The sequence below is a fragment of the Ovis aries genome, chromosome 9, assembly GCF_016772045.2.
Source record: "Ovis aries strain OAR_USU_Benz2616 breed Rambouillet chromosome 9, ARS-UI_Ramb_v3.0, whole genome shotgun sequence".
Classification (NCBI taxonomy): Eukaryota; Metazoa; Chordata; class Mammalia; order Artiodactyla; family Bovidae; genus Ovis; species Ovis aries.
Genome location: NC_056062.1, coordinates 37,916,382 through 37,940,700, shown reverse-complemented (window position 1 = coordinate 37,940,700; position 24,319 = coordinate 37,916,382). Strand labels below are relative to the sequence as shown.

The 24,319-nt window shown below is 41.3% G+C and overlaps 1 protein-coding gene across 5 annotated transcripts in view; it reads left to right on the top strand.

Annotated features, from left to right (window-relative positions):
• TOX (thymocyte selection associated high mobility group box) overlaps positions 1-6,205 on the top strand; it is a 309,096-nt gene extending 302,891 nt beyond the window's left edge. For 4 of the 5 annotated variants that reach the window (XM_042254239.2, XM_042254237.2, XM_004011695.6 and 1 more), the window contains 2 exons: positions 3,623-3,774; positions 4,077-6,205. In XM_042254239.2, the coding sequence (XP_042110173.1) occupies positions 3,623-3,774; positions 4,077-4,113 (189 nt within the window). In that variant the 3' untranslated portion in view covers positions 4,114-6,205. The other variant, XM_042254238.2, reaches the window with a different exon arrangement.
• The last annotated feature ends 18,114 nt before the right edge of the window (positions 6,206-24,319 follow it).

The window sequence follows — 24,319 nt, the reverse complement described above, 5'->3', positions numbered from 1 at the left end:
ACTGGGAGGAACGTAGCTTATCCAGGACATGGAAAGGAGGCCAGTGGGGAGCATGGTGAAGAACAGAGAGTGATGGGCAGTGAGGTCAGAGTCAGGGTAGATCACTGGAGAGAATCCTGCAGGTTAAGAGGACTGGACGTCTCAACAAATTGATAATCCTAAAATCAGATCCAGAGTGTCCGTCACGCCTCCATGTCGCTCATTTATTACAATCACAGTGGTCTGTGGGGCCAATGTTCATGTCATCAAAGTGGGTTGTAGAAAGCTTATGGCTGGAATTAGACCTGTTGGATTCATCATCTTTACAGAGAAGGGTTTGCTTTCTGGCCATGTTCCCATTTTCACACACCAAAATAAGAAAAAGAGAAAAAAAGAGCAAGAAAGTTCATGGCTACTGTATTTTTACAGTAATGTTTCATATTTAAGTATTACTTTAGCTATTTTATTATCCTTTTGAAAATGAATGTATCCTAAAAATGATCATATCATCCACTAGGAGTAATAGTTGTTTTTTTTTTTTCTAGAATAATATTTTATACACTAAACCCATAGACCTGGGGTTTATTTTTTAGTCCAGTTTTCTTCCTTTTTTTTCTGTTCACTATATTGTCGAATGAGGTCAAGAGAAAAAAATCATTAATATCTGTCAACTTCCTTTATAACCTTAAGAAAAAAAATCTTTGTATGATATCACACAGACAGATTTTCAATTTCCTTGTGTAATAAACAGCTGCTTTAGGATTTGGGTGTAATTTAAAGGTTTAAAAAAATCACATTGAGATTGATGAATAAATCAGTTGTGAAGACAAAAACATTGATGCCTGTTGAAAAGACCTCTCCAGACAGGCAGGAAATGAAATTAGTTCCCAGTAAAGTGTGGATACGAGGATCACGGTTTGGTATTGCTGCAGGCTTTTTTAGGACTTGATATGGTGGCACAACAAAACTGCTAGGGCTACAGAAATCTAATTAAAGAGCAAATGTCCCTTCTGACATCAAATTAATCTTTATCATGTTTCCTATTTTTATTTCAATCTGGCACCAGAAAATGAAATTTAAAATTCCAGGCATGCTACAAAACAGTTGGTGATTTTTCTCTTGAGCATTAAAATGCAAAATATTCAGTCTTGTTTAATTAGATCACTAAGCAAACATTTTTCAAACCTTTCTATCATCATTGTTTCATACTTACAGCAATAATAAAAATACTGTTATTTCTGAATTTGACCTCAGCATCTCTTAATACAGTCATCAGAAGAAAGTTTCATTTTTTAAGCTGAAAGCAAGTAAAATTGTTCTTCAGGCTTTGCTTGTCTTTTCCTTGGTCCATGGTTGTTTTAATACTAGTGATCTTAAATTTAGGCATTGAAGTTAGCTAAATTTTAAATCTTTGAGCTTCGTAGATAACACATCATTTTGGTTTTATAAACTGAAGTTACCCATGTAAGTCTTAAACTGATCACTTAAAAATTAATGTTCTCCTGATACTCTCCCAACTTTGAGGAGCCATGTTCATTGGATAGAAAAAAGCAATGGTCATTTCTGTTCTTTGATTGTGTGGTGTTGGATAGAAGCAGGTTGGTTTGTTTTTATTTATTTTTTACTTTCTCATATGTTTCCATACCTTCACCTAACATGAGATATTTTCAACTACTCTAGTTTTAAGACTTATTTACTTTTAAGTTATGTTTTGTTGACTGTTCAAAAATCCAATGTGGAGAACTTTACATTGAAAAGATAGGAAAGCCTTGGTATTTACACAGTTATATTCCCCAGGCCTTTCGAAGAGTAGCATCAAATAGTTGATGTTAAAATTCATTTATTGGAAAACATGATTTATTGAGCCACTACTATGGGCTTGATTCTGAGAATATCCAATAAGCAACACACTCTCTGGTCACTGGGCAGCCCTGATGAGGGGGCTGAAGTAAAAATCAGCCTGAGGTTCCTCTCCCTGGGGGCTTTTTCCTGCTTGTCTGCCTAGCGTTACACAAGACACTCGGGAAGGAGGTCCAGAAAACTGGACGGTAAGCCCCATTAAGACATTACAGGACTGTCCTGAATCTCCATGCATGACAGAGATACCGGATGGTCTGGAGAAAGAGTGGTTGCCAGTCTGGAAAAGGTTAGAATACCAAACATCCAGTTATATTCCTCTCACTTCTCATGCCCCCCTGCTTTGGAAAATGTTTATGGCTGGAGCTGCAGGTGGTATCTACATAAACAAACTTCCCTCTCACAAACCAGTTGTTGGTTTAAGAAACACTACTCTTTCTAGCTGTGTGAGGTCAAATAACCAAGCTGACTGAATACTCCACTTTTCAGTGATTTGTTTCCAGTCATTCAGTGCTCTGTCTTTCATGAGCAGCTTTGTTGGGAGTTTGCCTGGACATTGGCTTGAAGTCTTTATCCCTTGAATGGAAAATAATTTAATACCTTAAAGCCAATATCGAGAATTGAGGACATTTGATAATAGATGTCTTTGAGTCTTTACCCAGGGTACCTGCAAATAAATAAAAGTCTAAGGAAATAGCCTGAGTTCCGAATCAACTCTCTGATCATTCTGCTAAATTTTTTTAAAAGATAAAATCTCAACAATATTATTCCTTCAAAAGAAGCTCCCTGCAAGTAAATAGAAAATGATTTTTTAAATCTCTTAGTTTTTCAGAGGGTAAAACCATGTCTGAAATCTGCTGCAAAAAGAGACAACCATGAGATTAATTAAGTTGCTTTTTTTGGTCATTTCCAGCAAAGCTTGCTTATGCAGCTCGTGAATTCACCAGATAAGCTAAAAATAAGTCTTAGCGTATAATGCTTTTTGTTTACCAGATATAGCTATCCACTTCAGAGATTCTGTCCTTGAATTTTTAATGGCTCTGCAAGGATTAAAAGTCAACACTTCACCACATCAATGTGTTAAAAGAACCTTCCTGGAGTCTGATTATTATTTGCCAGTTAATAGACTTTTCAATTTAAAAATATTTCCTCTGTCTTATACTTTTCCTCCTCTGTGTTTTCCAGTGGCAAGTTGTTTTGAATCTCCTTCCCTATATTAGTCCAACAACTGTTAAAAAGCTTTGGTTGAAATTTTTAGCTGAGAAAGAAGTACAAATAAAAGAAGAAGCAGATGGTCCCTTTGTGACTGAATGAAGAAAAAGGGTTTTGAGAACAATATGTGAATAGGTGTAGTCTAATAAAACACTCAGCCACCTGCTGCCTGAATCCTTCAGAAAAGATTCTGTTGCATATTCTGGGGATTAACTATTAATGTATCCTTGGGTTAGACAGAAAACATAAACTTTGAGGGGTTTAGGGCCTTTTCTCTTTGTTTTGGTTGAGTTGGCTTTTCTAAATTTTACATTGTTTCTCAGTTCAATGTATCTGCTCAAGAGTACAAGTCAAGTAACACATGGCTAAAGGAAGGCAAGGTAAGAAAGATGGAGTCTGGGCACTTCTTTTCCATCTTTGTTTAAAGTTTTCATGGTTCTTGAGATTAGCTTGCCCTTGCAGGGGCACAAGCAAGAAGGTAAGTAGTGTTTGCAAACAGTGACTAAATATTTAGGTGCTTTTCTTCTTAACAAGGCACTTTGATCCTTATTTGTGGACTTGCTTTGCTTTTCAGGGATTTAATCTTCAACCCGACTATCAGACCATAATCAATCCTACATCTACAGCTGCACAAGTGGTTACCCAGGCCATGGAGTATGTGCGCTCCGGGTGCAGAAATCCTCCCACCCAGCCGGTGGACTGGAATAACGACTACTGCAGTAGTGGGTAAGCGGCCGGCCATCGCCACCTGGTGGCACACAGCTCTCATAACAGTCATGTCGTGGAAAGAGCCTATATTTCTTCCAGCTTTCCAAAAGATAATCTGGAATGGTTCTATGTTCGCAAAACCAGAAATTTTTAAGCATTCCAAGAGTAAATGCCTTTAAATCCTGTTGGCTTTCACTGTGCACTTTCCCCATGCCCAACCCCATCCCTCAAGCTAGAGCAGACAGACGCATCCCCCTTGGTCACCCATAGCAAGACTGTCCTGTTAACACCAGTTGCTTGTCTATTTTCTCTCCACACAGGGGCATGCAGAGGGACAAAGCACTGTACCTTACCTGAAACTCCAGACACCTCTTCTTTCCACTGAGGCATTCAGGGAAGTCTTTTCACCGTGGATTGCTTTGTACAGTCAAGGCAGTTCTCCATTTTATTAGAAAAAAATACAAGTTGCTAAGCACTTAGGACCATTTGAGCTTGTGGGTCACCCACTCTGGAAGAAATAGTCATGCTTCTTTATCTTTATTATTTTTTTAATCCTTTATGGACATTGTTTTTCTTCTTCCCTGAAGGAACTTTGGACCATTCAGATTTTATGTTGGTTTTTTGCTGTGAAGTGCTGCGCTATAGTAACTGCCTTAGCAACTATAGATGTCTTGGATAAAAGTCCTGGATTTTCCATTGGTTTTCATAATGGGTGTTTATATGAAACTACTAAAGACTTTTTAAATGGCTTGATGTAGCAGTCATAGCAAGTTTGTAAATAGCATCTATGTCACACTCTCCTAGAGTATAAAATGTGAATGTTTTTGTAGCTAAATTGTGATTTGAAACTGGCTCATTCCAGTTTATTGATTTCACAATAGGGGTTAAATTGGCAAACATTCATATTTTTACTTCATTTTTAAAACAACTGACTAATAGTTCTATATTTTCAAAATATTTGAAAAAATATACTCCCAAATGATTTTAATTTAAAAACAAATTGGCTTTGTCTCATTGATCAGACAAAAAGAAACTAGTGTGAGGGGAAGCGCAAACACCGTTTATTTTGTACTGCAGAAAAATTGCTTTTTTGTATCACTTTTTGTGTAATGGTTAGTAAATGTCATTTAAGCCCTTTTATGTATAAAACCGCCAAATGCTTACCTGGTATTTTATTAGATGCGAAAGAGATTGAAAACAGCTAAATTATAACCTTTACATAGGGCTCTGTATTATTGTTTCTTCATACTGTGTCTGTATTTAATCTTTTTTTATGGAAACTGTTGCGCCTATTTATGAAATAATAAATATAGGTGTTTGTAAGTAAATTTGTTAGTATTTGAAAGAGCTTTCTTTGATGTTTTAACTTTTGCTGGCAAAAAAAAAATTCACGCTTGGTGTGAATACTTTATAATTTAGTTTTTACAGTGAATAAAGCCAAACCTACTTTTCATTTTAGCAGCAAATTTAAGTAACCAGCCTCTATTTCTATATTTCTTTGGTTGACGCAAATGAAAAACTGTGATATTTAAGAATTTCTTTCTTCATACAGTAGAACAGAAGATTGCCCTAAAAGTCACACAGCCTCCAAGACTGAGCAGATGAGCTCCCTACCTGAGAGGAAAAGGTGGCTTCTTAGTTCTCAGCTGGTTTTAGTCAATTCTTTAAACTTCTCAGCTGGTTTTAGTAATTTCTGTAAACTTCCTCCCCCTCTCCCTCCCAAAAAAGAATTAAGGTCAAATCAGTCAAATTCCTCAAGCTGCATGCTTTTCACAAAATCCAGAAAACATTTAGGAATTAAACTAGGGACAGGAGGAAAGGGAAAGCACACTGTCCAGAATATCTAAAAGTGAAAGGTGAGTAACCAGACAGGAAAAAGGAGACGCATTCCCAGGTTGAAATTTGATAGAAATTGAGGATCTTGTTGCCATTTGTGCCTCCACAAGCTACTCTCTTTCCAGAACTCCTGGGTCTTCCAAGAGAATTCGGAGGGTACTACGGATTTGCTAAAGAATCAAAAGCACTGAGAATCTGGCTGAAGGCTGGCATAGCTTTTACATCAGAAAGAGCAAATTATGCCCTTACAGAGTTATAGCAAGAAAACCAGTCTGGTTGGAAATCAAGAGAATGGCTGATGTCTTTTTCATGGAGTGTGTGAAATAAACTTAGCAATTTAACTAAATACAATATATGCATTATGTAATCCAGTCAGAATTCAAAAAACAAAAGGTATGCTTGCTTTGAAATTATTTTAGGCATTGTACAACCTTGAATCAGTTGAGCATGTAATAACTAATAAATAATGCAGATCCAGTGTGATTATTAAAATGACTGTAGCTGAGAGCTCTAATTTTCCTGTCTTGAAACTGTATAAGAACTCATGTGATTAAGTTCACAGTTTATTGTTTGTCTGTTTAGTATTTTAGAAATATACCAGCACTACTAATTACCTAATGTCTTTTATTTATTATATTATGCTAAAGTAACATTCTCACTTGTGTCAAGTCTAAACTGAGAAACTAATTACCAGGATAAGAACAACCAGCTTTGACAGGTGGGTTCTACAGGAAAGTACAATGTTGTTTACAGTTTTTCTAGAGCAGGTGTGCAACCAGGGTAGAGAGAGTGTTGATACGCAACACCAAAAACAGTGAAAACAAATGTAAATAAAAGAAAATACATCATAAATAAAAACTCATGTGATGCATGACCGTATTCTATTTGAACATCCATCAGTCTCTGAAAGACACACCCAGCCAGAGGAGAGATCCCAAAATTCATGGCAGAAGTGATTAGGCCCAGAAGCAATGAACCCCAGCCACAGGTGTTCCTTCCTGAAACACTGAGAACATCCTCTGTCAGATGTTGCCTGAGAAACCCTCCACTTTTCAGGAAGCCAGAATCCAGCCTGGGCCCAGCAGCTCCAGCTTGTAACCATAAGGAACAGTGATGGTGTCCACTGAGTTTTCTGTTATGTAGCTCTCCATGGGATTCCCAGACCTCCAGGAAAGGCATTCTGAGAGACTTGGCGATAGTGCTGAACATAGAATATCTTTCCCAACACACCAAAGTCACAGTTATAACTCGAAAAAAAGGTCTGATAGCACCTAGGAGAAGGTTGAGTTGTCTCTGTAATGTCCACAAGAAAAAATAATCCAAAACCCCAATTGCCATTCTATTGTGAGTGAGTTGACAATGGAAAATCAGTCACATAACAATTTCGAGTTTGTCAAACTAGCAAACGTGGCTAAGGATGAAAGCTGGTCTCTGTGATCATTTTTACTTTGTTGCCTTGAAGAGAATGAGTCCTTTCTGATCAAGGCATCAGTGATCCACCAACAGCTATGACAACAAAGAACCGTGTGTCCTGACTCAGATTCATTACTAAGAAATTGTTTTTGATTTATGAATTCAAAATTTAAGATAAGCACATCAACAGTCAGTTTTCCTTTCCTGTGGACCTCTTGTCTTTTGCAAAAGAGTTGCTCCACATGTTTGAAAGTAATTAGACTGAACCATATGAAATTGCCTATGTACGACTCTTTCACCTAAAAAATGGCAACTTCATATGGTTCCACCCAGTATGGTTGGGAATTAAAGATGATGGGGTTTTAGCTACAATGTCAGTATAATTTCAAATTGACTTAGAAGTTCTTTACAAAGTCTGAAGTGAAAAGACCCAGAGAAGTAATGTTGTTTGTCTACCAGGTTCCCCACTTCCAGTCAGTCCCGGACAGCTATGTTCAACCAAACAAAGAATATTTCAAATTTCCAGATTCTAGGAAACCCCAATAAACATCCTGTTTCTTTGTTATAGTAAGAAAAAATTAAGTGGAAATTTGTAATAAATAGACTATCTGCTGGAACATGAAAGTTTTGTTACACATAGATGTTGTCTTAATGTTTATTTGTTGAAAGGGGATGTGATCTGCATTTTCTTATTCCATTCATAACTCTCATTTTAAGGTAACTACAGAAACAGAGAAATCCACCTGTTTTGCTGATGGCCGAACATTGAAATGATGGCAAGGCAAGGTACAGAATTCACATCATAAATTTAACCCTCAGACACTTACTACACTGAGTCACCTAATGAATGAATTCATGTGAGTCACCCAACAGTACAGATCTCTCTGTTTTCCTAAAACAGAGTGAGTTCCAAAGCAACTTGGAATGTCACTGCATGCAGTGCTAAGTCACTTTAGTCGTGTCCAACTCTCCATGGCCCCATGGACTGTAGCCCACCAGACTCCTCTGTCCATGGAACTCCCCAGGCAAGAATACTGGGGTGGGTTGCCCCCTCCTTCTCCACATTGTACATAGTAGGTGCACAATAAGTGCAATGATAAGTAGAAACAGCAGCTATATCACAAACTACCCTCAACAGCCATTATATGATATGCCCTCGACGATTTAAAAGCTCTTTAAATATAGAAGGGCATCAAACATTGCAGATAAGAATTGGGAGGTGAAGAAGAATGGAAATTTTTCATTAAGAAACCTAAGTTTAACGAAAGAAAGAATTTCGGAATGAGTTATGCTATAGTCTTTTGGTCTGCATAATCAAACAGGAGTTTCTAGTTACAAAAGTACAAGATGGAATATACTCTAGTCACATCGAGAAAATGAGAAGCCAAGGAGAAAAAAAGGTGTCAGACAAGTGGGAGTGCCAAGAGCAGGAGAGAAATTTCAGGAGCCCAGTTTATAGAATGCTGAATTAAACACTGATGAATAAGACACTGCATTGTTCTTCTAATTACCAAGTGCAAATATGACTTGATGAAGCCAGTAAAAGACTCCGTTTCCTTTGCTCTACTTACATTACACCAAGGTAAGAAGTGGTCCTGTTTTTTTTTTTTTTAGAAGTGGTCCTTTTTTAACTTAAAAAAAAAAAATTATTGGAGTATAGTTGATTTACCATGCCTTGTTAGCTTCTGCCATACAGCAAAGTGAATTAGTTATACATATACAGATATCCACTGTTTTTATATTATTTTCCCATATAGGTCATTACAGAGTTTTGAGAAGAGGTCCCTGTGCTACACAGTAGGTCCTTATTAGTTATCTGTTTTCTATATAGTGTGTATATATGTCAATCCCAATCTCCTAATTCATCCAACCCCCCACCCCCACTTTCCCTCCTGCTAACCGTCGTCTTTTTTTTTTTTTTTGAAGATGCTCAAAGGAGATTTCCGTAGGTTTATTTAGAACCAGGTCCCAGTATAGGAGAGCCTTCCCTCACACAAAACTATTGCTTGTAGGAAGGGCGTGGGGAGCCGCCTGATGTCACAGTCCTGAAGGAGGGAGGCAGGGGATGTGGGGAGGGAGGGGTCACTTCTAAACCAAGATGTATAGGCTCTAGAGCACACGTCTGCAGAGACTTGAGACTCTGCTTTCTTTTTTCTTATGCAGCCAACATCTTGTCCTTTGTATCCAGAACAGGATTACCTTGTAGGAGGTAGGAAGTAAAGACGAATTCTTGTCCTGGGACCTGGAGACCGCTGAGGACAGTGGCCTGTTACATGTCGGCACTGGTCGGAACTGTGCCTTGTTAGCCGCACACACCAGCGTGCCTCCTCCGGTGTCATCATCGCTCATTGTATTAACAGCTTGCTAGCAAAGACATTTGAAAGTGAAATTTCATTCATGCTGACATGAGGCCAGAAAAAAAAATAGTAACTGGAAATGAAATGGAATGACTTATAATTCTATGTACAGAAAGAAAAAAAATCAGTCCCAAACAGAGACTAAAAACCAAACTACAGTATTTTAAGGCTGCAGTGTCCCTGTTTGACAATTGTGTGTTTACAATAAGCCTAAACATAATTGCTCTGATGGGCTGTCAGGGAAAAGATTAATTTGGCAAAGATTAGTATTGACTTGCTGTTTATTAAGCCTTTTAAACAGCTGTATCTGGCAGCATTCCTGTAAGTGCCTGTCATATCTGAAAATCAGCCTCACACCCTGGTGCTCGCCAGCTGTTACTAAACAATCTTCTACCACTTTCAATGTCTTTCTCCAGGCCAAAAAAGCAAGAGCAAACTATTGCCAAATGAGCCTTTTTCTCCTCCTGTCACTTTTTTTAAAGGTGGGGGTAGGGAGCTTCTGAGCACTGAAATGTCAGCTCGTGGCCGATGGCTGGGCTGATAAGAGCTGCCGGAAGCCGGTAGGTGGTTTGGGCGCTGGGTGAATACGTTCCCCACACGAGTGCCTGCGCTGTTAGTCACCTCATACAGACACAAAACCACACCGTGCAACTGTTGGAAGGCTAAAGGTTTTCAAGACAGTTAGAAATCGGCGATCAAAGGCTTAGCACCACCAGATTTCCAAAATAATGTTTGGTATCCTCAGACTGGCCCATACGCCGTATTAGCCGTAAGGCTGGGGAGAGACCCCACAGTGTCACCTTGAGGAAAAGCTCCCCGCTGGCCAGCCACCTGTGCCCTGTGACCTGGGGATCCCCCCTGGAACTCCAAAAGGTGATGAAGCCACTCGGTAGGATACAGAATACTCCTCACATCTTGATTCACTGGAAACCTGTAGGATAAGGCAGACAGGGATGTTTTGAAGTTCGTAAGAGAGTGCAGATAGAGATTTGTACTGGAACAAGACCCAGTAGTTTCAAATCCAAGCACAGTCATAACAGCAATGGAAAGAATAACATTCCAATGCAGTTAGACATCAGGCTATAAAGGGCCCAGTGTTATGGTGAGAGCCACATTTGTCTTTCCAATATGACTGCTTTTACGAAGATTAATCTCAACCTTTTCCAGTTGCAACAGGCAGAGCAGATGCAAGAGGACAATGTTGTCTCTTAACCCTTCCTCTGCTGGCACTTTCCATTAAACTGTGTGTGTCGGGGGGTGGGCAGGGAGGAACTGGCCTGGGAGCTAAGCTTTCAGGATGGACATTTAAAGCAGGTGTTTGTCAACATTTAAGCTCCAAATAACTCTCTTTTGAAGTCTCTATTATTGATGCAGTCTAATGCCTGACATTTGAATTACAATCAAATCTGGTCAAACTCCCAGGCATAGACAAACACATCCTACTGGTCAGCTCTAAGATGGTGCCATTCCTCCATGGCCATCCATGAATGCTGCCCCTAATCCACGCACCCTGATGGTGGGTGGAATAATACCCACTCAGCCTGCACGTAGAGGAATGGAGGGACTCACTGTTGAGAACAGAAGGCACTCATGTGTTTCATGATTCCACTGGACCCACCAGGCCAGCTCAGTGCTCAGAGTGTTTGTTCCTGGGGCTGCTGATGCCCAGGCAATGATCAAAAGGAAATCTGACAGCAGAGCTCGCTTAAAAATTAATCTATGGCCATAATCACCGAGTGTTCTAAGTCCTAAAATAGCCCTAGACTTACGGGTTCTGTGTCCATTTTCTAGCGTAAGAGCTGCTGCTGTAGGGACTGCCTGCCCGGAAATGAGGCCATACACTGACCTGTGTGGAAATGTAACCACTCTGCCTGGTCCGATGGTTCCTTAGCCTCACCCAGAAGGCGTGGCGCCATTGCTAGAGTCAAAGCACCTCTTGTTGTTGTTATTTAGTCAATCAGTCATCTCCGACTCTTTGCAACCCTATAGACTGTAGCCCTTCAGCCTCCTCTGTCTGATTCTCCAGGTAAGAATACTGGAGTGGGTTGCCATCTCCTTCTCCAGGGGATCTTCCCGACCCAGGAATCGAACCCATGTCTGTGTCTCCTACATTGCAGGTGGATTCTTTATCACTGAGCCACCAGGGAAGCTCAAAGCACCCTGCTGCAGATCAAACGAAGCACAGAGACTACAGCATCAACCTTTTAGTTCAAAAAAAGTAATATCATTTCTAATAGAAACCACGAAAATCCAGGGTGAGGGCAGGGGCAACAGGTTACTTAAAGCATGTTTTGCAGGAGAGCATTTGGCAAACTTTTCTTCATAGTTTCATAGGTTTCACTCTCTCCCATCATATGAGTAAGCAGTATGGAAGGTGAGGAATAAACTAACTCAAAGATTAAAACTGATGAAGCCACCAGTGAGGTGAGGGCCCAGTGCCTTGTCAAGGACTCTGCTGTGGTTGCACAAGAACCAAGGGGAAGGACAAAGACCACCCCCAGGGTGCTGGGTCCATGGATAAAGTCATTCCAGAAACTCGGCATTATTGGTGTGATGCTCAAACATACACATTGTACCTTATGAAAGCTGCTTGCACCAACAGTCATGGATTTACCTTTGACCTAGTTTTATCCAGTTTCCAAAGTCTGAGGAGACCACTTAGAATCCATCTCTCCGTAAACTGTAACCAGTTCCATGGAGTATTGTGCATTTTGTTTTGTTTTTGTTTTCTCATCAAGGTCGACCGACCGAAACCTAAATCTGGTCCTGGCAAGATCTTCATACAAGAAGGAAGGAAGAATGGTCTATTTAAATGAAACTGCAGTTTCCGAGTAGTATTACAAAATACACTTATCTACAAAGCCATTCTCGCTGTTGAGTTGGGTCATTTTTAACACCTGGTTTCAAGATGTGGTTTCAGCAGACCAACACAGCAGAAGTGTTAGATGGGGTTTCTCTCTCCCTCTCCCTGTCTCTCCTCCTCTCTCTTTCTCTCTCTCTCGTCTTCCTTTTCTTACAGGGCAAAGATTCTGCCGCTCTGTTTAACCTGCCAGCTTCTTGAATGGTGTCTGGTGTTGCGTTTGCAGAGCATTCGTCCTCTTCACGTGGACCACCGGGGAGCCAGGTCGCCAGCTGCCAGCACAGGTTGGCCTCCACCATCACTTTGCTTCTTGCTTTGTGAAGTCTCAGATGGATGGAGACAAGCTCCATGTGCTCTCTCCCCTCTTCTTACTGAAGTAAAGCAAACAGAAGTCTCTCAGGACGTTTCTATACAACTTCCCATTCCACCCTGCAGATGGTTTCAATAAAAACGATTAGTTTCATCTATTCAAACAGCTTCATTTCACCAAAAGGAGTCTGTTTTTAGCTTTTTGCCTAAAGCATTGTGTTTTCCCATTTTTGTATCTGTAAAGGAGTTTACTGGTGTTTCAGCCTTTAATCATCATCATTCCTGCCCCCCAACAAGACTTCAGTACTAGAGTGAAGTTGATGAGTGCTCTGTGAGTGAATTTGTGTGGATGTGCTCCATTGCTCAGTCATGTCTGACTTTCTACAACCCCATGGACTGTAGCCCACCAAGATCCTCTGTCCATGGGGTTCTCCAAGCAAGAAAACTGGAGTGGGTTGCTGTGCCCTCCTTCAGGGGATCTTCCCGACCCAGGGACTGAACCTGCATCTCTTGTGTCTCCTGCATTGCCAGGAGGATTCTTTACCACTAGTGCCACCTGGGAAGCCCATGAGGGAATTTATGTTTTCACAAAGTGCTCTTAGAATCACTTGACAAGTTAAACTCACATATCTTTGCTGACAGCCTTTGAGTATTTGCCATTTTCCGTGAGGTTAGTGTGATCATTTCTATTTCACTGTAAATACTGCGGATGCTGCCAAACATAATAATGCCAGTGCTTTATCTTGGTCTTATCTTGATGTTACTACTTTGGAGAATATTTCCATTCGGACAACACACAAACGGAAAAAAAGAATTCCTCAGAATGCATATTCAAAGAGAGAAACTACAAATAAACAACCACAAAACTTTACCCACTTTTGGTTGTTGTGCAGAGTCAAATAAACTACTTGCTAGATGTTACCTTATGTTCCTGGGTTAAAAGAAGAATTTTTTAAAATTATCTTGTTATTTAAGGATTAAAATGGTGAGTAGAAATATGTAATAATCTTCTCTAGTGACTCAAAATAAGAACTATCTAATGTTGTAAAAATTTGACTCATTTCTCAAAACATACCTGGTGTAACTAACCAGCTGGCTGGCTTCCAACTCCAGCTTCTGTCCCCCCATTTCCCTTTCCTCTATGGGGATAGTTCTGACTGTCTTCCCAGAAGTATCATGGTGCCTGTAGGCTCAATGCCCAGGGAGATGAGAAGAGTCAGTCCTTTGCTTATTCTTCCTTGATTATTCAGTAGCCTCACATTCTCCCATTCCTTCAGAGTTTTTAAAGTCACCAATGCTTTTAAAGTCACTGATGCTTTATAGGATGAAGTTAGAGCATGACAGCATCCAAATCTGACTTTCTTGACCTCTAGACTTTTAATTGGCCCTCTAATTATTTTTAATGCATCCAAATATAGGTATAACTCTCATCCCAGTGTAATAGACACAAAGTCACTTTCACTGGCTGCCCATAGTTGTGGGCATGCATGACTACATGCATGACGAAAGTAGTACAGAGGTATCACAAATTAAAGCTGTATTTCTCGACCTTAGTGTACAGTCTGTATAGCCAAAGCTTTGGCTTTTGCAGTAGTCATGTATGGATGTAAGAGTTGGACCATAAAAAAGGTTGAGCACTGAAGAACTGATACTTTCAAACTGGTGCTGGAGAAGACTTTTGAGAGTCCCTTGGACAGCAAGATCAAACCAGTCAATCCTAAAGGAAATCAATCCTGAATATTCAATAGAAGGACTGATGCTGAAGCTGAAGCTCCAATACTTTGGCCACCTGACGAGAAGAGCTGACTCATTGGAAAAGATCCTGATGCAGGGAAAGATTGAAGGCAGGAGGAAAAGGGGGGTGACAGAGGATGAGGTGGATGAATGGCATCACTGACTCAATGTACATGAGTTTGAGCAAACTCCGGGAGATGGTGAAGGGCAGGGAAGCCTTCCGTGCTGCAATATGTAGGGTCACAAAGAATTAGACACGACTTAGCGACTGAACAACAACAAAGTATGTTAAAAGATTCCCAAGCTCCGTTCCCAGATAAGCTGATGTAGTTAGCCTAGAGTGGTGCCCCTCAGTTCAGTTCAGTTCAGTTGCTCAGTCGTGTCTGACTCTTTGTGACCCCATGGACTGCAGCATGCCAGGCTTCCCTGTCCATCACCAACTCCCAGAGCCTACTCAAACTCATGTCTATTGAGTTGGTGATGCCATCCAACCATCTCATCCTCTGTCATCCCCTTCTCCTCCTGCTTTCAATCTTTCGCAGCATCAGGGTCTTTTCCAGTGAGTCAGTTCTTCGCATCAAGTGGCCAAAGTATTGGAGTTTCAGCTTCAGCATCCTTCCAATGCATATTTAGCACTGATTTCCTTTAGGATTGACTGGCTGGATCTCCTTGCACTCCAAGGGACTCTGAAGAGTCTTCTCCAACACCACAGTTCAAAAGAATCAATTTTTTCATCTTAGTTTTCTTAATGTTGAGCTTTAAGCCAACTTTTTCACTCTCCTCTTTCACTTTCATCAAGAGGCTCTTTAGTTCTTCACTTTCTGCTATAAGGGTGGTGTCAATTGCATATCTGAGGTTATTGATATTTCTCCCAGCAGTCTTGATTCCAGCTTGTGCTTCTTCTAGCCCAGCGTTTCTCATGATATACTCTGCATATAAGTTAAATAAGCAAGATGACAATATACAGCCTTGATGTACTTTCCTGATTTGGAACCAGTCTGTCGTTTCATGTCCAGTTCTAACTGTTGCTTCTTGACTTGCATACAAATTTCTCAGGAAGCAGATCAGGTGTCTGCATTTGTACAGCTTTCACAAGAGGTTTCCATGCAGGCATCCACAAGACAAGCATTCAAAGCAAGGGCAGGCCAATCTTGCCATCAACTTTGAAGACTCAGATTCTCTGTTGCCAGTGCCTGGGGAATCAGCTGCTGGTGATAAAATCACACCCAACTCATATATCTCTAAATTATCTAATACATGCTGTTGGTCTTACATAGCAAGAACTTTCTGGACAGAGAGGCCAGAGCCGTCTATTGCTCAGCAATGCCATCTTCCCCAGCATCCTGAACATGGAGGCATCCATCCCTATTCTTGTGGCCTCACTTGTGTTCTAGGAAGTCTGGGAAAGAAGAAGGAGAAAGAGCAAAGAGAAGAAGTAGTGCCTAGTAGGACACCAATACTTCCCCAGAAACCTCCAGTAAATTTCCATATACATCCCATTGGCCAGAACAAACAAACGTGGCTGTCCCTGGATGATCATGGCTCTCTAAATAAAACCCAAGTTCTGTTGCTGAGAAAGACTGGGAGAACAGATAATTGCAAGGCCATGATCAGTGTCCAACACACCAGCCTCCACTTATTCAACCAAAACCTCTTCTGCCTTGTTACTAACTTTTCTCTTGACCAATATCCTGAAGGGTCCCCTGATAGCAGGTGCCTTGTATTCTGAATTCATCTTCCCAGGTTTCTCTGCTGCTTTGAACAATATTGAAACCCTCCCCCAAATCTCTCCCTTCGGTCCTACTTCCTCCAAATGCCAGGCCATAATTCCACTGACCACAAACAACTCCATCTAGTTTCTTATGAGCACTTGACGTAATAAAGTTACCTAAACCAAATTCATGACCTTCCAACAAAGACTCATCTGTCTTCCCAACATCCTTTCCTTGGAGGACAGCATCTTGACCTACCTGGTCTCGCTAGCTAGGATTCTTTTGATTTTTAACTTTTTCTTCCTTTCATCGCTCACAAATATAGGGCCATCTTTCTGTTTAACAATGGTGAGTCCTGACATGTTTTCAAATTTCCTGAATTGCTTTCCTTCTATCCTCCCCACCGCCTTCAGTTCAGTCCCTCCGCATTCTGCCTTGGAGCACCACCACAATGACCCAAGTGATCTCCAAGTTTACATGCAACTGCTGGTCTGTTTTGTTTTTTTTTTTTTTACAACCCAGATTTAATATTATAATGCTTTCATTTTTTATATTCTTGTGGGTCCCCATTGATTATAGCTTAAAATTCAAACAGCTGAGCCTGGGGCATACAACCACGCAAAACCTGGCACCCGTCTACCTTCCTTGTTACTGCTTCTCAATTTTTCCTCCCAAGATTCTGAAATCTGGCCACCAAATTCCTTGCCAATCCCAACCACACTAGACTCCCAGGCTCTTGCTGCTATAGCAATTATTCTTCCTGCTGCTGTCTCTTTTCTGAAGCTTTCTCAATAAAATTAACCTTCTTTTCTCAATATTTCCACAGCACTCTGTTCCATTCTTGGAAGAAAGTATTTTAAAGTACTGTATGTGTTTAAGGGTTTATTTCCCTGACTAGATTGATTGTTCCTTAGATTCTATTCATCTTCGTGGCCATTCCAGCACTGAGTACAGTGCCAGGTAAACATTTATGAATGTGATTGTTGACGGAATGAACAGTGTATTTTATTCTTTAAGACAAAAATCTCTTAATCACATGATGATCCCCTAGACCAAAAGATATAGCAAATCATTGTTCTCTGAATTTTTCCAAAGGCATGGAGAAATCAAATTCCTTTCACAATCACAATCACCTTCTAATGGGGCTGGGTCCTGTTAAGAGAGGTTGATTCAGTTGGTTTTGTCTTGCAGAATGCCGTAAAGGAATTGCACATGCAAAGATGAAACAGGAGCTGAGTTTAGGTGCAAGGGCTAAAAAGAGCTGAACTGACCAAAAATAGAAAGTAGATAATTTCAAGTGACAGAGGATATTTTATGCAAAAAAGTAATAGAAACAAATTAAAAGGATGAAATATCAGAGTCAGCAGGGAATAAGAACATTAAGGCTCTGGGAGGAGGTGAAGCATCCATTGGTGGCTCTTAGTATTGCTATAATGGAATACCATATGGCTACCAAGGAATGAACCAGAGCTGTGTGCATCAACACTGGATAGAAAAAACAGCCAAGCTAAGGAATGTTATATACAGTTCAATCATGTGACGTTAAAACCATGAAGCACCATCTATGCTAACTATTGCTGCATATATGAGTAAAAGTATAAAAGCAGCCATGAGAATAATAAACAGTTTATGAGAGCAGCCATGTAATGAAGAAAGAAAAGGACCAAGATCCGGGAGGGAGTTGGACTGGAACCTTAACTGTATCTATAATGATTTATTTATTTGAAAAGGATGTATCCAAAAAATGAATGACAGGAAGTTAAGATTTGTAAGTCTGGATGTGGGTATTTTGGTTCTCATTATGTTACTAGCTGGGCTTTCCCAGTGGCTCAACAGTAAAGAATTTGCCTGCAATTCAGGAGATGCAGGTAGACACAGGTTCAATCCCTGGGTTAGAAAGATCCCTTGAAAGAGTGCATGGAAACTCACTCCAGTATTCTTTCCTGGAGAATCCCATGGACAGAGGAACCTTGAGGGCTACAGTCCACAGCGTCACAAAGAGTCAGACATGTCTGAAGCGACTTAGCACATATTATTAGCTATGTCTGCCTGTATATTTCGAAGATGTCACAAGTTGAGTTTTCTCAGTTTTAATCCTAAATGCAAATAATTAAGTCCAGGAACATTAAGTCTATACACGTAAGGATTTATATGCATAGTTTTTGTGGCTATCGCAGAAAGGAGCCGAGTTCCACACTGGTCAGCGCAATGGAAGAGAGTGACAGCTTGCATGAAGCGACAAGATCATCGAGAACCTCCCAAAGTCAGCAGAGGTGGGAACCTGCAGTAGGAACATTGGTGAGGTATGAGAACCATCCTCCCATCCTCTCCCCAAGAGTGGATTTCCATGGGACACAGAAATCGGGCTTTGAGTAGATTTCACCAGGTCTTTGGAACAAGTAAATTTTAGACAATACGTGCATGTGCCATCAACATTACTGTCATCCATAATAAAGTCTCAAAATCTTTGGGCAAAGTCTAACTATGGCTTTAATAGTCAGATTTGCACTTTTCCGTTTATTTCATTACAATATTACATTTCCCCCTTGAAATATCATGATTGGGCTGAAGATAAAAAAGACAGGGAATTTTCCATATTGTTGCTTTCTATCCCAAGAAAAGTTTTGACTCCAGCAGTCCTTGCTCTGAATTGCACAGCATCTCGAATGGGACCAAGGCTAATCTTCAAAATAATATAAAAGAAGGATGCTAAAAGAGAAAACAAAAGATAGAGCAGCTGCTGACAACCAGTTTAGAACTCTTTACATCATAGTTTTGGACATATTATTCTTTTTTCTTCTCTAAGATGGCTTGTTCCACAGCCAGGCTCTCGGGGAAAGATCATCTGAAGCTGTCATATCAAAACAGGTGAGTGAAAGTGTAAAGACAAGTCTTTGATCCCAACTAAGGTGCCCTCTGCATACACTCACCTCTTGCTCTCTTTCCCAAAGCCTCCAGCTGGGACCAGAGGACAAGATGGCACAGAATAGGTTGAGTTCATGAATAAGGTAATAATGTCTGTTTCACACGTCATCTAGTAATTTGTTAAGAGCTGGAGGGGATGATGGTGACTGAATTTTTTTAGGTGATCACGTGCATGCATGCTAAGTTGTTTCAGTCATGTCCAAATCTTTGCGACCCCATGGACTGTAGCCTACCAGGCTCCTCTGTCCATGGGATTCTCCAGGCAAGAATACTGGAGTGCATTGCCATGCCCTCATCCAGGGGATCTTCCCAAACCAGGGATAGAACCTGTGTCTCCTGTAGCTCCTGCGTTGCAGGCAGATTCTTTACTGCTGAGTGATCACTGGTCTAACCAGTTCTGGTGAGACATCACTCAGAGACAATTTTCTGTATCCATGGCAAGCTTAACCTGAGACCTCACTCTTCTCCTGAAGCCACCAGGAAAGTAATTCAGGAGAATAGCAACAGTTAGCTGACCCCTCTGTTCTTTTCTTTTGGCCTTTCTAATACTTTTAATTTTCAAGTGAGTCATTTATTTAATTGAAAACTGTCTTCTGAAGCTGTATAGAAAAACATGCTTGGAAACCAAAATGACAATCCATTGTTTTTATTGAAGGGTAAGTGGCATTTTCCGTTAATTTTTAAACCTGAGACAAGAAGGTTACTAGCTGGCCTTGCAAGGACCTTTCAAACCTTTGGCTTTTACTTTTGGTGTATTTGTTAATTAAAAATGGGAGCTTTCTAATTCTTCAAGTTAGCTGGTGTATTTTAAGAAAAAAGTGAAAATGCAAAAGAAACTTCGTTTTTTTTCACACACACATAAAAGAGACCTATTTAGTGTCCCTCTCTCTATTCCCCCCTCCTCCTCGCTCTCCTTCTGTCACCACAGTAGGTTAAAAGTTCACTTATGAAAAAAATCTCTTTTCTCCTTCAACCATGTGATGGAGAAACTATTGAAAAGCATGGTCTTAAGTTTTGTTTTGTTTGTTTGTTTGTTTGTTTTTCCAGAAATTCCTGTCTCTTTAAGACCACTCAAATTAATTTAAACTAAATTGTAACCAGAAAGCCTCTGTTTATTCCATTAATGGGAGGTGGAGGGAGGGTGCCATTCTGAATAAAAAACAGAAATCTATGCTCTCCGCTGAGCTTCCCAGGTGGCACTAGTGGTAAAGAACCCACCTGCCAATACAGGAGACTTAAGAGACATGGGTGCAATCTCTGAGTCAGGAAGATCCCCTGGAGCAGGGCATGGCAACCCACTCCAGTATTCTTGCCTGGGAAATCCCATGGACAGAGGAGCCTGGGGGACTACAGTCCATGAGGTCACAAAGGGATGGACAGAACTGAAATGACTTAGCATACAGCATGCATGCTCATTACTAGGATAAGCCTCATCTCTTCTAGACGAGACCTCAGAGGAGTTGTAGGGCTTCCCTGATAGCTCAGCTCTTAAAGAATCCGCCTGCAATGCAGGAGACCCTGGTTCGATTCCTGGGTCAGGAAGATCCACTGGAGAAGAGAAAGGCTACGCACTCCAGTATTCTAGGGCTTCCCTTGTGGCTCAGCCGGTAAAGAATCTGCCTGCAATGTGGGAGACCTGGGTTCGATCCCTGGGTTGGGAAGATCCCCTGGAGAAGGGAAAGGGTACCCACTCCAATATTCTGGCCTGGAGAATTCCATGGACTGCATAGTCTATAGGATTGCAAAGAGTTTATTTTAAGTGGGGATGCAAAGAGTCAGACACGACTGAGCAACTTTCAAGAGAAGTTGTCCTAGTTCCTACAATGAATAGATTTCTGCCTGTTGACACAATCAACTAGTTCCTCTGAAATATGTCTTATTAAACTAACATAAAATACTTTTTTGAAGTCATACCCCATCAAGGGGCTTATGACCAAAAAGGCTGGATGACTCTTGGGACTATTCGAGGGAGGGAAATTCTTGAGATGTTTATCTGCGGCTTGTGGTGCTGCTCTCTCTCCTGCTATGGAGCAGCTGATGCTGGTGCATTTCTCACCGTTGAGACACTCTCCAAATGTCAGCCTCATGCCCATAGCTGCCACCAGAAGAGCACCAGCAACACCACACTGGCAAAGCAGGGTGGGTTCTCCTCACTGGCAGCTGTGTTCACGGTCCTGTTTCCTGGGAAAACACCAAGCATCTCACTGGGCAGATGGTTGAAGATGGCTAGACTGCTAATCCTCTCCTCAGACCATATGAAAGTTGCTCAGTTGTGTCTGACTCTTTGCGACCCCATGGACTGTAGCCCACCAGGCTGTCTATGGGATTTCACAGGCAAGAATACTGGAAGGGAGAGTTGCCATTCCCTTCTCTGGGGGATCTTTCCAACCCAGGGATTGAACCCGGGTGTCTCACACTGCAGGCAGATTCTTTACTGTCTGAGCCACTAGGGAAGCCCATTATAGCTTCTTTATAATAATCAGCACAGAGGGAACAAGATGGCAGAGGAGTAGATGGATGTGGAGTACATCTCTCTCCATGGATAAATCAAGAATACACCTTCAGACACAGAAGCACATGCAGAATACCAGCTGAGAGTGGACAGGGCCTACGGAAAAGAATATATAGACCCATGCAAAACTTGGTAGGACAAGGTACTAGGGGGAAAAGCAGGCATGTTAGTAGGACTGGACCTGCCCTCGGTAGGTGGGGGAAATGAAGCAGGGGTCCCATCCCACATCGAGGCAATTGTCTGAGTCAGAAGAGAAATATTTAAGGCTTGAGAGTGAAACAGCTGATCTGTAGCAACCTAAATGGAATGAGAATCAGACAGTCCTGGCCACCGCCATACATGCCCCGGACAGGGATGTTGATCCCCTAGAAGGTGCAGTGGCTGGGAGCTGGAGTTTAGGGATTGTGGAGAAATCCCAGGGCAAGGGCTGCTGTTGACTGCAGAGAGACAGATCATGGGAATTTGAGGGAGGAGGTCATGGTGGGAAATGCCTGTGGAGGAAAGCCAGGCAGCTGTGGAAGCAAGGTGATATTGCTGAGTCACGCAAAGCCAGTGGAGCCATCACCATAGCCTTTCTCCCCCTCAGGCCAGCCTTGGCAGCTGAACAATAGAGAAGTGGGCCCATCAAATGCCTGACACACTGAACTACAGAGTAGGACCCCACCCAGGATGCCCCTTTATCTGCCTGATGCACCAATCTACAGAGTAGGACCCCAGTCAGGGAAGCCCCTCTATGTGCCTGATGCACCAAACAGAGAAGGACCCCAGACAAGGGAGCCCTCTAAGTGCCTGAAGGGGCGAAGCTACAAAGAAAGACTGGCCAAAGAGGCCTCTGATCACCAGCTACAAGAGGCTCAAAAAAAGACTCTGATAGGGCCATAACTCCTGTGGCAGAGGCAGTTTGTGTCCGTGCACACTTGGCACTACCAGGGTCCCCACAAGCCAAGCAGCTGGGCCACCTTCATGCTCAACTCTCACTGGGGCAGAGCTGCCACAGGCAAAAAAAGTCGTGTGCCTATGCACACACTCAGGGTCACTTTGGTAGTGTCTGACTCTCTGCAACCCTGTAGACTGTGGCCTGCCAGGCTACTCTGTCAGGGAAGGGGGTTCTCCAGGCAAGAATACTGGAGCGTATTGGCCAATACTGGTTGTCCTACCCTTCTAGAGCACTATATTTCCTGCTGTCCTAGCCACCAAACCCCCTGAGTACCTGGTGCTGCCAGAACCCCTGCAACCCAAGCAGCTGCACCACCTCCACCCCTGGCCCTCACAGGGGCAAATCCAGTCCTCCAGGGCAACCTCAGGAGCAAACCCCAGTGGACAACCCACATGCAGAGGTGGAAATAAAACTACAGCTGAAACCCAGAGGCACTGTGACTAAGGAAGAAGACCCCAAACCTTCCCATCAGTTGTACAGGCTGCAGATTAAATCCACATTGTCAACTAGGCAGACTCTGTGTCTATGAAATATATAAAAGGTCACTGAGAGCTCCCACAAAAGAAACGGCACTAGTTCTGATAGCTGTGGACATTGGAGGCAAGAACACACAGGAGTCGGACCAGATTAGAATCTGAGCTGCCCCCACAACAGGCCCAGAGATCAGCACAGTGTTGAAGGGCATTCTAGGGAGATGAGGTGGACTGTGACTCCCAACAAGGGAAAGGACACTGACAGCACTGACTCAAGAAAAACCTTCATTATTATGTTTTGACTTGTTCTGTAGATTCTTTTGGTTTTTTTCCCTTCCCCTCCCCCACCCCTATTGTAGTTGTCAATTATATTGGTACTGTGAAATCTAATTAAGCTTTTAAGTGTTTTTTTGGTTTCTTTCCTCAGTCACATTTTCTATAGTTATTATAAACCTCTGCCTCTACATTGAGCTTTTGCACTTCTGGGGAGTTTTCCCTTTTTTCCCCCCCTTTTTTCCTTACTCTTCTGTTTTTTGGTTTTTGTTTTTCGTTTTTCTCTCTCTCTCTTTTTTATAATTTTAGCTTTTAATTTTTTTAACCTATTATATTTTTTCTACATTTATTCCTTTGTTTGCCTTTCCTACTATTTTCCCCCCCTTGCAGTTAATCTTTAATGTATATAAATCTTCATCTGCCTCTTTTTAACCTTGCATATCTATTCTTTCTTTCTTTCTTTTCATTCCTTTCCTCTCCACATATCCGTTAGTTTTACTTTCATTGCTTTATTCCCCACTTGGCACCTTGCTTTAGTTTTGTTTCCAGTTTGTGCTTTAGTTAGTTTTGTTCCAGTAGATATAATTTTTGGTTTCCTTTGTTAGCCAGGTCAATCTATTGTACTTTATTTTTGCTGGGCTGTTTGATTTTGCTTATGGGTGTATATGTATATGTGTATATTCAGCCACATTTTTGATTTTTGTTATAAACCTCTGCATCTATGTTGGGCTTTTGCAGTTCTGAGGAGTTTTTCTTTTTTTCTTTTTTCTTTCATTTTTTTTCTTTTCTCTTTTTTATTATTTTAATTTTTAAACCTATTATTTTTTTTCTATATCTTTCCCTTTGTTTGCCTTTCCTACTGCTCTTTTTCCCTTGCAGTTAATCTTTAATATATAAAAATCTCCTTCATCTATGTCTATTTAACTTTGCATATCTATTCTCTCTTTCTTTTCTTTCTTTCCTTTCCTCTCCACATATTTGTTTTCCATGCCCATGGGAAGCAAAAGAAAGCTGGAGTGGCAATCCTCATATCAGAGAAAATAGGCCTTAAAATAAAGAAGATTACACAGGATAAGGAAGGATATTACATAATGATCAAGGGATCAATCCAAGAGGAAGACACAACTATTGTAAATATCTATGCACTCAATATAGGAGAACCTCAGACAAACACTAACAGACATAAACGGAGAAATTAACATTAACCCAATAATAGTAGGAG